Source organism: Balaenoptera musculus, chromosome 1 (assembly GCF_009873245.2).
Source record: "Balaenoptera musculus isolate JJ_BM4_2016_0621 chromosome 1, mBalMus1.pri.v3, whole genome shotgun sequence".
Lineage (NCBI taxonomy): Eukaryota > Metazoa > Chordata > Mammalia > Artiodactyla > Balaenopteridae > Balaenoptera > Balaenoptera musculus.
In genome coordinates this window covers 153,493,810-153,509,732 of record NC_045785.1, presented here as the reverse complement: position 1 = coordinate 153,509,732, position 15,923 = coordinate 153,493,810, and the positions used below count along the sequence as shown (strand labels likewise).

General features: G+C 49.6%; 1 protein-coding gene across 1 annotated transcript; it reads left to right on the top strand.

The window, feature by feature from the left end:
• The first annotated feature begins 615 nt into the window (after positions 1-615).
• FCMR (Fc fragment of IgM receptor) lies at positions 616-15,912 on the top strand. Its single transcript, XM_036865809.1, is given in 11 exon segments — positions 616-726; positions 7,808-7,851; positions 7,853-7,919; positions 7,922-8,010; positions 8,012-8,144; positions 8,889-9,020; positions 9,995-10,217; positions 10,370-10,506; positions 10,831-10,989; positions 11,485-11,543; positions 13,850-15,912. Coding segments are annotated over 11 exon segments (1,257 nt in total). The 5' UTR covers positions 616-689; the 3' UTR covers positions 14,027-15,912.
• Positions 15,913-15,923: the final 11 nt, after the last annotated feature.

Here is a 15,923-nt window from a genome sequence, read left to right as displayed (position 1 = left end):
GTGGCTGATCTGAGGGGGGATGAGCTGCAGTTAAGACCCCAGGAATGATGTTCTGTGGGAGAGAATGCCAGTGATCATCTTGTCCCACCTTCATTTCCTAGATAGAGAAATGGAGGCTCAGAGAAACGTAGTGAATTGCTCAAAATCCACAGTTAGTATTTCCACATAGTAGGTTCCCCAAAGCATTTGTCCAATGAGTTCAAGGGCTACGACCAGCACCTTCTGACTTCAAGCCCAAGCTTCTGTCCATATAGCTGTCCTCAGATGCAGAAAATTGGTAAGGAGGCTCTTTTATCCTGAAGACAGGCATAAGGGGAATGACTCTGGCTCACATAAAGCACATAAAGCATGAGAGGACCCTCCAAGGCAAAGAAAGAGCAGAACTGGTAGTTTCTAATAGTCTTTAGAAGCTGCCTGGAGGCACTTTGAACCCTGGTGACCCATTCTCACTCAACACAACATGTTTTCTCAGTTCCTGACTTCCTCTTTGGTTTGCTGGTACTTTCTTTTTCATCTAAAACTAGTAAGCAAATAAGATAGGTTGTCATTTCCTCATTTTCAAGCCGTACTCCTTGTGGGGGCCAGAAATCTCTTTCAAGCATCAAACAGTGAAGGGTTCCTGGGTGAGCAGTGGGTCTCTGTCCCCCTCTCCAGGGGCTCTTGGATGGGACCTTGCTCTGGAAGGAGCCATGGACCTCTGGCTTTGGTCACTTTACTTCTTGCCAGGTAAGTGCTGTGGGGAAACACCCTGGACGTTGTATGAGGGCTGAATTGGCCACAGGTAGGGGAGTTGCTGTGCATCTCCAGCTCTGAAGTTTCTGGATGGATTTAGTTGTAAACCGGTACCTAGGGCAGGACGTGGATGGAGGCCCTCCCCACTCCCAGTTAGTGCGCCTCCCTCTACTCCAGACACACCTCCTGCTCGCTCAGGAGTTGACTTGTAAGGGCTGAAGGTGCCACCTCTCCCAGACATATCAGCCTGTTAATATGGAATCTCAAAGCAAGTGCCTCCAAAGTTCTTTCTTCTTACTTCTAAATTCTCTTTCTTTGGATCTCTTTAACTCCTGAATTTTCAAAGTTCCAATCTAAATGAAGTCTCCCTAACCCATTTGGTAGCCCTAATCCATTTCCTGAGCTCCATATCTCAATTTACAACTGTCTCCTGGGCACTCCCACTTCCATATCTCATCGAGATCAGAAATGCAACAGGCCTAACACCTAACCTCAAATTCCTCACTGGTCACCACCAAAATCAGCTACTCTCTCTGTCTTAACTATCTCTGATATCGGCTGTAAAATGCCAAAATAGCTTTTTACCACCTCTTCCCATTTATCCCCAACCAGACTTTGACCTAATCAATGGCCAATTCATGTAGTTTCTAGATTCACATTTACCAGGATGAGAAGCCATGGCAGCCCCTACTAGAGACATAACAGAGGGAATGGAAAGGAAAAACACTGGATCACCTCTTAACTATCTCTCCCACTTCCTCCAACCTGACCAGCCTGTAGCTCCAGATCAACCTTCCTTCATCTTGACTGTGATCATAGGATCATCCTCTCCAACAACCTTCCATGGCTCCCACTGCCTACTGAATCGAACTCCTTAAATACAAACTCCTCCCTTGGCCTCCCCTTTTATACTCTAAGCTTATCATACTCCCCTGTGTTTTCCTAACCTCCAGCCAATGGGACGCCTCTTTGAACATGTGCTAGACTTTCCTGCCACCATGCCCTTGCTCATGCCATTCCTTCTGCCGGGAATAGCCTTCCACTCACCTCCACCATTTATGGGTCCTTCAAATCCCATCTCAACCTCCACCTTCTCATACATGTTCCAGAGGTCCCTCTTCTGAACCCCAATAGCTGACCCCGTTCTACCTTGTATTGTAGCTTAAGGTGTGTCCACCTTATTTTATTGATTCCATGGTAAGCTTCTTGGGGGTCAAAGTTGTTTTTTATTCATACTTGCTTTCTTTGTAATGGCTGGAGTTTGGAAGAAAGTCAAATCTTTGAATCAAATATTGGAAATCCCTAAAAACCCAAGGGAATGAAGGTTTAATGAAATAGACTCTGTGAGAGGTAGTAGGACATAGGTGATCACAGTGGATGGTTAACTAAACTTCGGCCTGAGAGGGAAGAGGGATTGGGTAGACGTGGAAAATGTCTAGGAGTGAAGGGTACCTAAATTGTACCCCTGCAGTCTGTCCTGAGCAATATGACCCTTCTAGCCAGAGGGGTCCTTGCTCTGGGCCTGGCCCTTCTTCACTTGTGCCCATCTCCACAGGGTGAGGAGTTCAAGGCACAAAGGGATGTGCCTATTCCAAGCCCACACCCACACCCCCTCTTCTAGACCTCAAATTCCCTGTCCAAATTTCTCTGGAACCACCTTCAATGACTGTGTGAGATTCTATCCTGGGTCTTCTATCCTAGGGTGAACGCTTGGCCTATAAAAGGGTGGCTACAGGTGGCTGTTTGGGAAGGAGATGGATGGAGCTTGTACACGCAAGCTGGGTCATCCCCCATGTATATACCAGGACCATTGTGGAGTGGGCAGGAGCCAGGGATGAGAACAGAAAGGAGAGAGGCCAGAGGCTAGAGGCAGGAAACTTGGAGCCATTTTTCCCTGCATAGCCATGTATTAGAGTGGACATCCAAGGAGTGTGTAAATTTGTCAAGATAGGAGGATACTTTATTCAACAGATTTTAGCCTGCTAATTAACTTTAAAATATTTAGACGTATGATATTTGGGTCTTATTTGTATTCCTGCCCCAGGTCCTGCAAATGTGGGGGTGGTCCTGGTCCCAGAGCCCAGTGCGTGAGGCACAGACTATAGGCCACATCGCCTGGGGCCCTAAGTGGAGTTCCGTAATAAACCAAGGCAGTAGCATAGGGTATACACTTTCAAACTTTTTTTACCTTGACCCATAATAATAATACATACATACACTTGATGCTGTGACCCAGTACACATACGCATACCTAAAATTTATTCTTGATTCTTTAATATGGGGATGACTTTGGGGCTTCAGCACTTGGATGGATGTTGGTGCTATTTTTGGAGATGGAAAGAGCTTGTGAAGGAACAGGCTTTGGAAGAGAAATCAAGAGGGTTTTGTTTGTTTGTTTGTTTGTTTTTGCCATTGTAAGTCTGGAAAATATCTTATATGTTTGAGTAAAGTACAAGAGCAGGTGTCAAAAAGGCAAGTCTGGAGCCCAGAGGTAAAGACAAGACTGGAGATCCCTATTATGATGAGACCTATATAGAGTTGGTATTAAAAGCCATGGAAGTAAATGAGCTAGTGTGAGGGGAAGCAAGGAGGACAGAGAAGAGAACAGGCCCAGCGTCAGGCCCAATGCTGATAGAGAAGGGGAAGTAAGGAAGGAAGGAGGAGGAGAACTAAGTGAACAGATAAGGAGAGGTAAGTCAGGAGATTGCCAAGGAACAGCCATTGAGAGTGTAATGTTGGGGAAGCCAGGAGAGGAAAGCATTTCAAGGCAGGAAGGCTCAGTTCCACCAAATGCTGCCAGGAGAGCAAGAAAAAAAAAGATAAAGAAGTGACCATCCAACATGGCAACAAGGAAAGTTTTGGTGACCTTGACCGGAGCAGTTTCAGTGGAATACTGGAGCCATAATTCTGACAGATAGAGGTGGAAGAGGAATCGGGAGATGGAGGAGTGGATTCAGTGATTTTGAGAAAGTGAACAGAAGAGGGGTGGCAGCTGAAGGGGAGGGGAGAAGTCGACCAAAGGTTCTTCCAATATGGGCCACATCAGGGCGTGTGTGTAAGCCATGGCAATGCTGGAGGAGAAGAACCAGTGAGACAGACAGAGAAAGGGGGTGATCGCAGAAGACATGCTCTAAAGAAGGTGATGGGATGGATTCAGGACAAAGGTGAAAGGACTGGCTTTTGAGAGGAGGGGGACACTCCATCCACAGCAACAGGGTCGAGGGCAGACAGCGGGCCCAGACACACACAGGTTAGTGTGGGCAGAAGTGGGAAGGAGCATAGGATGCTTCCCATCCTTTTAAAAAAATCCACGCTCCATTGGATAAACATAAAACTCTCAGGTCAGCTCCCTTCTTCCAGAGATTCTGCTGTGACTTGAGTTGATAGGGTCCTCATCGCTTTTCCCACCTAGAAAATCACTGCTACACGGAATCCAAAGTCTATTCCCAGAGCACTGCCACCAGCCAAGGCCTTGGGGGCCTTTACCTTATTTTGCATTATGAAAACAAGATATTTTCCATGTTCCAAATTGGATATTTATATCCAATTATATGTTGAGAGTGACTTTTTTTTTTTTTTAATATTTTATTTATTTATTTATTTATTTATGGCTGTGTTGGGTCCTCGTTTCTGTGTGAGGGCTTTCTCCAGTTGCGGCAAGTGGGGGCCATTCTTCATCGCGGTGCGCGGGCCTCTCACTATCGTGGCCTCTCTTGTTGCGGAGCACAGGCTCCAGACGCGCAGGCTCAGTAATTGTGGCTCACGGGCCCAGTCGCTCCGCGGCATGTGGGATCTTCCCAGACCAGGGCTCGAACCCGTGTCCCCTGCATTGGCAGGCAGATTCTCAACCACTGCGCCACCAGGGAAGCCCGAGAGTGACTTTTTAAGCTACATATATCCGTTTCCCCTACCATCACCACTGAAAATCAAATCACCAGCTTAGAGATTAATGACACTTTGTTAGCAGCCTCTCTAAAACATCAATATTAAACAGCTTGGTTCCTTTAGATACCTTCTACCACCCCTTTCTTTTTTCCCCTGAATCATTTGGAAATGTAGTTAAAGGGTCCAGAATTGCAAAAATTCAAGGGCACCTGGGATGCTTATCTAAGAATGCAGATTCATAGGCCCCATCCTAAGCAGATATAATCACATTGCTTAAGGGCAGGACCAGGTTACCTGTATCCTAGCAAGTTCCCCCACAGGAGTCTTACGCACACTGTGCCTAAGTTCTAAACCTGGAGGTTATATCTACCTTTTTTTCTATTTGGGAAATCTGCTTTTGGTTAGAAGCTACTATGAACTCCAAGGAGAGTGGGATCTGGTCATTTTTATCTCACCCATTAGTGCTTCCTTGGGACCAGAGTTCCGTGTACCCAGAAGCTTTCCTTGTGCTTCATCCATCCAAAGTTTGCACAATAAGGATGTCTTAGTCAGCTCCAGCTGCTGTAACAAAATACCATAGACTGCGTAGCTTAAATAACAGACATTTATTTCTCACGGTTCAGGAAACTAGAAGTCCTAGATCAAGGTGCTGGCAGGTATGATTCTCCGTGAGGGCCCTCATCCTGGTTTGCAGCCATCTCCCTGTGTGCTCACATGGTCTCTTCTTGTGTACATGGAGAGAATAAGGACACTAATCCCATTATGAGGGCTGCACCCTCATGACCTCATCTAACCCTACTTACCTTCCAAAGGCCCCACCTCGTAATACCATCACTTTGGGGGTTGGAATTTCAACACATGAATTTTGGGGAGATACAAACATACAGTCCATAACAGAGGGTCATGGGCAAGCCAGGGGGTTACCAGCAGCTCATTGCTGAGTGGAGAGAGGCCACTGGAGGCATCTGCACAGGTGATGTCCCCACTCTGCTCTGTCTTGCGCCTGCCTATTTTACAGCATCTCACCCTTGAGAAAGCAGCAGGCATGCCCTTTTCTGGCTGGGTTGGTCCAAAAATGTTTGTATGCTCATTCTCAGGTGCTGGGCTTTACACACAGGTATGGTCCTTCTGGACATACAGGGGATTCGCCTATCCCCTTGGTTGGGTGTTTGTCCTTTGATGGGTCACCCTTCCACTGGCACATTCCAGTCACAGGGCTACCTCACACGTCTGTTTCCAGGGGATTTAAAGCAGTGTTGGGTTATTCATGAAGCATTTCCATGTCAGATCATACATGTCTGGTGGGCCCCTCTTCTCCCCACCACACTGACCAGCTACACTTTCAGATCTTAACATACTCCTGTAAATGTCCCCAGCTAGCCCCTCTCTAGCCTCCTCTACCTCCATCTCATGTTCCCATGGTTGTTTCTGTTGTCCACTTTCTTCCCTCTCCCCAGAACATCCTCCTCGACTCTCTCTGCTCATCTAGGAGGCTCCAGCCCCACTTCTTTCCTTGACTCCTTGGAGCTATTCTTTTTGTTGTTGTTGTTTTAAAGAGAGAATTTTTTTTTTTTTATTTACTTTTGGCTGTGTTGGGTCTTCGTTGCTGTGCGTGAGCTTTCTCTAGTTGAGGTGAGTTGGGAGTTACTCTTTGTTGCAGTGCACGGGCTTCTCATTGTGGTGGCTTCTTTTGTTGCAGAGCATGCGTTCTAGGTGCACGGGCTTCAGTAGTTGTGGCACACGGGCTTCAGTAGTTGTGGCACACAGGCTCAGTAGTTGTGGCGCACGGGCTTAGTTGCTTGCAGCATGTGGGATCCTCCCTGATCAGGGCTCGAACCAGTGTCCCCTGTATTGGCAGGCGGATTCTTAACCACTGTGCCACCAGGGAAGTCCTAGAGCTATTCTTAATGTTTGCTCTATGGATGAATTTCAGGAAGTTTGTGAACATCCCTCCCCGCCTCATGAACATGCCATGTCCTCTCTCCTGTCCCAGCCTTTTTGGGGGTGGTTCTCACTGTCTAGAAGGGTCTCTCCTCCACCCTAGTCCACAGCCCCCTCCCCCCACACACACTTCATCCTCCGAATTGTCTTCCCAGAAATATACAGACACTTATTGGGACCCACTGAGCTGACAATTAATCATACTTGGACTTACTTTCTTCCCCAGCTTAGACCTGCCTTCTCTCAGCCAAAGCATAAGCTTTTTGATGTCAGGGACTCAGAAACCACACCTTTTATTCCACCCTGCTCCACACCACCCCCAATGCACATACAATGTGCACACACACTCAAATGTACCCTTGTTTCCTTGTGTGTTCCCTTCCTCAGTGAAGACAACCATCATTCTCTGAGTTGCCCTCCACACCCAGTCCTTCAGGTCACAACTTACACCTCATGTCTTCCAGAAAGCCTTCCTCAAATTATATCATCCTCTGCCGCAGCCTGGATCAGGCGCTCCTGCTTGCTGCTTCCAAGGAGCCCTGTGTATCTACGCCATGGGATTTATTATACTCTGCTGTCACATAGTGGCCGTCCATTTGTATCATTCAATAAATGATTCGTTCTGTGAGGGAGGGATGCCAGCTACCTTATCACATGAAAGGCATTCAACAGATACTTGTTGAATTATTGAATAAAAAAACTGGAGGTGAATGGTTGTTTTGGTTGGTTGGATGGATCTGAGCAAAACAAAACTAGACAGAAAACCTGTTGGAGCAAAATTGTACCATGCCTCCCGACACCACCCCTGAAGTCACTCAGGGATATGTGCTGGTTGGGGGGATCACTGTGGCACATTCTTCTCCCTCTGAGTGGGGTAGTGGCTTTGACTGTATTTTCAGAGGTTTGATGTCTGGGTCCATATGGTTCAGGTTTGGTAACGAGGCTGAGGATTACATTAAGGCTTGGGCTGGGGAGAGACTCAGCCTGGGCATAGGGCTAGGGATGGACATAGAGCTGGACCAAGGATATAAATAGGGTTGGGGATGGAAGAGGCTGAGGATGCAGCCAGGCTAGAGATCATGACAGGGCTGAGGCTCAGGGCTGGCTGAGGCTTGGGCTGCTAATGGGGATGGAGTTGGAAGTAGGGATGAGTGTGAGGCTGGGCTGGGGCCTGGGTTGGAAACAGGGCTGGAGTTGGGGATGTGGCTGGGGATGGGGCTTCCTCTACATTAACTCCCTCTCCCTGCAGTAGCTGGAGCCCTGAAGGTCCTTCCAGAAGTAAAGGTGGAGGGAATTGCTGGGAGGATCCGTTGTCATCGAGTGCCCGCTTCCTGAAATGCATGTGAGGATATATCTGTGCGGATAATTGTTGCGTCTGGAGGATGCGCCACCGTGGTGTCCAACAGGAACTTCGTCAAGAAGGAATTCAAGCATCGAGGTCCCCTGGAGCTGTTTTCCAGAGAGGAATCTGTTCCTGGTGGAGATGACAGAGCTGGTCGAGAGTGACAGTGGGGTCTATGCCTGTGGGGCGGGCATGGACACAGACCGGGGCAAGACCCAGCAGGTCACCCTGTCTGTTCACAGTGGTAGGTGCCCCACCCGATGGAGGCTTTGGCCACCCAGAAAACGTTTCCACTCAGGAAGGCTGGGACAACAATGGGACTGCAGTCCCCACACTCTTACACTATTGCCATATTAGCAAGTCCAGTAGGAATTGGGATCTGTAGAGTTGAAACCTCATAGAGTCAATGAACTTCATGGTCCACCAAATTTTCTAGCCAAACTGTATGAAAGGGACAGGATAGGTGCTCTCTTTGTGTGGTATTTTACTCATCCTACCCAGGGCACGAGGCGAGTGTGGGGTGAGACTGAGGAGGGGCTCTGAGACTGAAGGAAATTGGAAGCAAAAGGACATAATTATTACCATAATTGTCCCATGAAAATATCAGGGATAAATATAAAGGAAAGACAATCATTTTTCACAGTTGATGGCCAAATTTGTTACTTTATGATCTGATCCTTTCTTTATTTCTCCCAAATCCTTCCTTTTTTCTTTTCTCCACTGACTTCCTCAGACATACACAGCACTAATTCAACAACCTAGATTCCCAATGGTCTCCGATGGTTTTGCAGGGAATGCCGACGGGGTTAGGGTGAAAGAGGATTTCTGTCAGGGAAGCCCCCAGCCTGGTTATTTTTCTGCTCCCTGCCCTCATCCCCTCACTGCCATCTGCCCTAGCTGAGTCAGCCTCAGCTCATACCAGCAGTCCCTTCCCCAGGCTTCAGTCTCGTCCTAGAGACCACCAATGGACTCCTCTTGCCTCCGGTAGATTACGGGCCTTTCTGGGAAGAAGAGCCAGTGCCTGAGCCTCCAGCATGGTTTAATAGATTTCTCCAAATGCATATGCCTCCTTGGTTCCAGATGCCTGAACATGCCAGTTCTTTGGAATTCATATCCAAAGGTCAGTTCCCCAAAGGTAGGGTAGGGGAGGTGGGGGAGATTCTATGGCATTGTGAAAATGGAGGAGGGGGTATATGTTCAGCTCATAGGATGGTTGGCAGAGCAGAGCTGCGTCTCAGATGTGTATTTCCCTGCCTTAGGAGGGGGTACCTCCCTGAGATCTGCGTTCCAAGTCTTTCAAGCCCATCCTTCAGCCTGTACACTGGGCACTAGTTGCAGAAATTACCCATCACCACCAGGTGGCACCACATGTAATGAAGTTTGTGCTCCATTCACAAAATCTAGCTCTTTTATGAATGACTGCGGGAAACCAAGACTGGGCAGACGTTTCCCAGCCAGAGGTCCTCCTGCTTCCTGCTCCCCATAGGGCTGTCTTCCATTTGCTGGCATACTGATTTAACAGCTCTATTTTACCATAAAAAGACTAATCATGATTATACTAATGGTACTTTTACATTTCTATACCATTTTCCTGTCTTAAATGCATTTTGACATGCAATAGTTCCATCACATCCTCACATCTGCCCTGTGAGGTAGACACATTAATTGAATATTGTTACACTAAAAGACTGCTGGCCATTGAGAGAGGGATCGTGTAACTGAGCTCATTGTATACTCAAGGTTGTGACTGACAGGTGTGGGATGGGGGAGAATAGACAAGCACATAGATACAACACAAGGCAGAGTGGGAACTGAACTACAAACAAGGTTTTGTCCATGCTTAGAGGAGGGCAAGCTCTTCTGCCTGGGAAGTCAGGGAAGACTTCCTGTAGGAAATGGAGTTTGAAGCAAATATAGATAGGACATGCAGATGGCATGCTCAGGAGGCATTTCAGGTGATGAAGACTGTGAGAACAAAGGTAGTCTAGGTAAAAGGGAAGCATGTGTTCCGGAAAGAAATGGTTGGCCCAAGGCTGCTGGAGACGAGAGTGTGTGTGTGTGTGGAAGGTCACTTCTTCCTGCTGTCTTCTGTAGTAACCACACCAGCTCAAAGGACCGAGGCCCCTCCAGCACACCATGCCTCCCCCACCACCTCAATCACCCACCGCCCTCGAGTTTACAGGGCATCTTCAGTAGCAACCGCCCAGCCCACCACCCTCCTGCCACCCGCCAGAGCCTCAAAAACCTCAGCACGGGAGGAACTGCTCAGGCTCCAGACGGCCAGCTACAACCACCAAAGCAGGCTTCACAGGCAGAGGTAAGAGGCCTGCACCATTCAGGGCGAGAATTCTGTTAACAAAGGGACAAACTTGTGAGCTACCTCCAAAAAAAGTTGACCACCTGCGTGCTTGCCTTAACCCCCTCCCTTCCTGACCTCTCCCTTCTCTCTCCCCCTCCTTCCCTCCTCAGAGCACTCAACCACGGCCCAGGCCCGGTGTCTGGGATGGAAGATCAAGGCTTCTACATCCTGACCCCCACCATCCTGGGTCTCATCCTGCTGGCACTTCTGGGGCTGGTGGCGAAGAGGGTCATTCAAAGGAGGAAAGGTGAGGGGGTCGGGCTCCTTTTCGGAGAGCCGAGCTTCCCAAAGATCCCAGCGCATTCAGATCCCTCTGATCTCCCGGGGACACTCAGGAGCTTTGGATGAGCAGCCTGGGGTATGGGGAACGTGGCACGGGGCTCAATGGTCTGGAAATCGGGACGGGGAGGAGCGCGGCCTGGGCCCTTTGGTCTTCAGTAAACACCCACATGTCAGACATGGCCAAACACCAGGGAAACAGACAGCCTTTAGTTTTCTAAGACTGGGAGGGGGTGGCCATGGGCCTCTGACGCCCTCTTCCTCTCTCCTTCCCTGTGGCTTTACCGAGAAGCTCTCTCCAGACGGGTCCGCCGACTGGCCGTGAGGATGCGCGCCCTGGAGGCCTCACAGCGGCCCCTGTCACAGCGGCCACGCGTGTCGCAGCGGCCACGCACCCAGAACAACGTCTACAGCGCCTGCCCTCGGCGCCCTCGGGGGGTGGACGCTGCTGGTGAGCAGGCGGGCAGGTGGGGGAGAGCGGGACAGGCCGGGGGGAGAGGGAGGCGGGTTGGGGGAAGCGGGGCAGGTTGGGGAGAGCGGGACAGGCCGGGGGGAGAGGGAGGCGGGTTGGGGGAAGCGGGGCAGGTTGGGGAGAGCGGGACAGGTCGGGGGGAGAGGGAGGCGGGTTGGGGGAAGCGGGGCAGGTTGGGGGGAGAGGGAGGCGGGTTGGGGGAAGCGGGGCAGGTTGGGGAGAGCGGGACAGGTCGGGGGGAGAGGGAGGCGGGTTGGGGGAGGCGGGGCAGGTTGGGGGAGAGCGGGGCGGCCCGGGCGTGCATGCAGGACCTGCAGAAACTGCGCGGCGCGGAGGGTGAGCCAGAACCACCCCGCCTCCAGAACAGCCGCGTGCCGCGCGGCCGGCTCCTCCTCCCCAGGGTTTCCGGCGGAGCTGTGGGTGGGGCTGGGCCCTCGGCCCCGCCCTCATGTCGGCCCTCCCGGTTCCCATTAGGTGAAGGGGCGGCACCTCTCCCAGGCTCCGGATCATCGGCGCCCCAAGCCCCGCCGCAGGTAAGCTCCGCCCCGCCCCTGATTGGCAGCTGCGGCCCTAATGGGCTGCCCCAGACCTGGGCCTGGACCCGAGCGTAGTCGGTGGAGCTTCGGCTTAGCTGGAGGGCGCGGGCTTTCGCAGTGGCTCCCCGGGCCCTGAGTCTGGGAACTAGTATCAGTTTCCTCCTTGGATGGTGTCAGTAGACGATTACGCAACAATTGTGGTAGACTTAGTTACACGGCTTTTAGCCAAGCATTTCTCATGGGATAAATGGGAGCTTAGTAGAGGATGATAGATGGTACCTCTACAGATACGTGAAGGGCTTTCGTGTGGAAAAGATTCGATTTCTAGGAGATCTTAAGGGGGTGGAAGTTATCCAGTTTCACCTTAATATGAGGAAGTACTTTCTAGTAAGCCCTCGAAGATGACAGGAGGTTGTTTACCCATCACTGAAGGCAGTTAAGCCTGGCCTAGAGGCGTAGATAAGATTCAACACTTCGGATGAAGAAGATTCCTCTTGAAATCTAGGTTTGGACATAGGGAACTCATCTTTCTAATTTTTTATTTTTTTCTTCTGATCTTTCTATCGATGGCCATTTGGCAGATGTGTGAAAAACCTTTAAACTATTCGTTCGTGTTTGTTTTCCCAAATTTCCCATTTTATTCTCTAAAGCAGCCTACCATAGCGGAAACATTATTACTTCAGGAACCAGTAAAAACTAAGTGTGGCAAGTGTCCCTGATTTAATTAGGGGGTGTAGGCTAAGCTAATGCAGCAAACCCTAAACCACGGCCCACAACATGGAAGCCTATTTTCCTCTCAAGCAAAGGCAGGGAGCCAGGAGGAGGTGGCCTGAGCCATGGGGTCATCCAGGGACTCAAATGCCTTCTGCCTGTTGCTGCACCATCCCCTGGAGTCTTGCCGCGTCCATCCGTCCGTCCGTGGTCAATGCTCAATCCCCAGCACCATGTCTGCATCCCAGCGCATGGGAGGGAGAAAGAGAAAGTTGCTTTTTTAAGACCATGACCCTGAAATTTCACACATCACTTCTACCTGCATCCCACTGGGCACAGTTTAGTCACGTGGTCACACCTGCCTTAAAGGGAGGCTGAATAATGTATCCCTGGCTCAGTAACCGTGCCTTGCTAAAAAGGGGAGAGTGATGCCTGGCAACAAGCAACAGCTCTGCCCCCATCATGCCCAGCTTCTTGAGCTTGCCCTTACTCAGCCCTGCTGGAGAAGGTTCACAGTAGCTTAGGTAGGTCCAGCGGTGCCCATCTACTCTACACTTACCTCAGCCCTTTTCTCTGGAACTGCTCTGTGACCACACATGCCCTCACCTGGGCCAGTACCTTGCTCAAATTTTACCCTTCCTCCCTGCTTGAAACTCACATTCCCACTATCAGGGATAAAAATCTTGATGGAGCAAGTTCACAACAAGGTGCCTATGATTAATGACTGAGTATTTTAAGCCTTCACAGGGAGTGACTTTTTAAAATTTTTTAAGCCAAATAAATCTCAAATGATGCACTGTATCAGGCAGTGGGAGATGTATTTTTGAAGCAAGCTGCTGCTCATTCCCTCTCTGGTAAAGTACAGAAAGTAACAGCTCCTTTCAGTGAGCACTCACTCAGTGCCTACTATGTTCAGGGGGCTGAACTTCTGGTTCTCAGCGCTTGTGTTAAAAATGTGTGACTCTCCCTACTGCAGCCTTCCTGGGTGGATATTACAATAGTTGTGCCGTGTTAGAGTCAGGGCATAGCCCTGTCCTCCGAGAACTGATCCATCCTGAAGGCAGATGATCCTGAACTTTCTTTCTGGGGAAGTGGAGTTCCACATGGCCTGCCACCTTCCTCTGCTTCACCAGCCGGCTCCTTCCTGGAATGCACTGTCATGTCACGTCACAAGCTCTCCATGGAATAAAAGCCCTATGGAGGTGCAGAGGATGACTCATCCTACTTCTGATAACTCCCTGAGAAGATGCGTATTCATTCCACAAGTCACATCATCTAATCCCAGAGGGGAAACTCCTCCGGCAGCTGGTTCTCCTTCAGACCCGTGCTTAGTCACATGATTTTAGTCCGAGCCCCGTTTAAGGCATTTCCTGTCACGTTAGATCGAAGTGTTTTCCAGTTATTTGGGGTTGAGACGCCACCCTGAAAATCCCCAGGACTGAGCCACCTGATGGAGCTCAACCACCGCTGTATTTTGCCTTCTAGAAGACAGCAACCACATGCATGCTTCCCCCCCACCCCGCCCCATTGCCTGCTGTCGATGCTACAATCACCCCACCCAGATCCAGTGATGCTTCCCTGGTTGTTCCCAGGTGTCGGAAACTCCCTGGCTCCACGCCCCATCTGTGAACATCAGCTGTGAATATGTGAGCTTCTACCACCAGCCTGCTGCCAAGATGGAGGACACGGATTCCGATGACTACGTCAATATTCCCTGCCTGACTCAGCTCTCCAGCTGTCCCTCTGGGCCCAGACCTTGGTGCCAATGAGTCTTGTCTGTCTGCTGGTTTCCAACACCCGCTCCATCCGTTTTCAGAACCCTCATTACTCCCACGTCCCACCTCGAGTCTCATCCCTGTCTGTTTGCCCTGAGCACTGCTCAGTCCCCCCTCCCCCAGCTCTTCCTGGACACTTTTGCAGCCCCCTGTGGTTTTCAGGTGGGCTCTGGGAATGCAGAGCATTTGTCCTGATGCCACTTGCTTCCTTTCCAAGCCATGCAACAGGCTATGGGATTTGCAGAGTGTCTTTGATCACACGGTCTTTGCTGCCCTGGCTCTAGACCACATGGCCTTGGACTGGAGCCTAGGCATAGCTGTTGCTTTGAAAGCCCTTCTCGGTCTTGGGTTTCCCACCAATAGAAGGTGCCTGAACTTCTTTGTGAGGACATGCTTCAGCCCTGACCTAGGAAGGGACCTTGTTATGAAACACCCCTTACAACCTCTTTGCCCTGATCTTAGGGCTGGCATTTACTAGTGATCTTCTATTTGTCTGGAGTCCTGTGGTGAGGGCAATTTATTTTGATGTGATGAAGGGTTGTAAATTTTCAGAACCATGCTTGTTAGTGCTAGTGATATATGTGGATACCTTCTTTACTCTAAGTCTTCCTCCCTTGATGCACTAAGTACCCTGACTCCAGCATTCCCCCTCTTTCAGAAATAGAATAGTTTTTGTCATCTATTTATCCTTCTTCCATGCACTGAAATGTGTGCATTTATCTTAGCCTTGGTCTATTTGAGCTATCCAAAGCCATTACATCTCTCTGCTTTCAGAAATGCACCTCCTCTCTTTGCCAGGCCAGGTGGCTTATAGCCAGGTGGGGAAGAACAAGGATATGGGATTCTTGGAAGGCCAGTTGTTCTGCAAGAGCACTCACGTCATGGAAGAAGAGACATCCCACCTCCTACATATATTCATCCTCTTGAGTGTTCTGAACAAGGGCAGAGTTAGGCAGACATTATATCTTTGGATTGCAATCAACTACAAAGTTCAGTCAGAGCTTGAGACTAGAGAATGTCCAGTCTTTCTTTTAGGAAGAAGGCCTTTCCCAGACACACAACTCAGCTTCTCTGGGCACTGGTCCAGTGACAGAAAGGAAAGGTTCCCGAGGTGCCTGCTTTTCATGAGCAGGGAATGTCATCACAGATGGGATAACACATAACCCTAACCCTAACCTAACCCTAAATTATATTCACACCACCATCATACCTGTCATCCAGGTATGATGACACCATCCACGAGGTCAGCTTGACACTGGCACCCTCCCAAGTGGCAGATAAGGGAAGAGTGAGTAGGATAAGAAAGAGAGCACTCAAGGGGCAGGTATGGTGGGAGTGAGGTGGGGAGTGTGGGCAAGAAACGCAGTGTTTAGGGAGAGTCTGCTTTGTTCTGGGCACACCCCTGCATTATATCTTTCACCATTTATATTTCAAACCAGTGCCCTCACCCTCACCCCAGTGCTCTGCAGATGACCCCTGCAGGTGTCATGACAATGTGATTTCCATGCCCTAAAGTTCAACTTCACATCCCAACATCCCTCATTGTTCCTCAACAATTCAAAGACAGATTAAAAAAAATCCAATTTATTAAGCATTTACTGAGCACCCATCCTCTACCCCACGTGGTGGCAAGGATTGTGGAGGATCAGAGAGAAGCATGGGGCACTGTCGTTGCTGCCTTCACAGAACTTTCATTCTGACAAATAAATATGGCATCGGTTAAAACACTGATAGGAATTAAATAGCGTTATAATAAATATAAGAATCTGCTTTGTAGATTATTCGCAGCACCCAAGGGAACCTTCCACGACTGTTGTTGGGGTCACTTAAAGAATGAAGTCTTTGAGGATAAGCCTGGGCCAAGGCTGGGGCCCATGGTCAAGGATGTGAA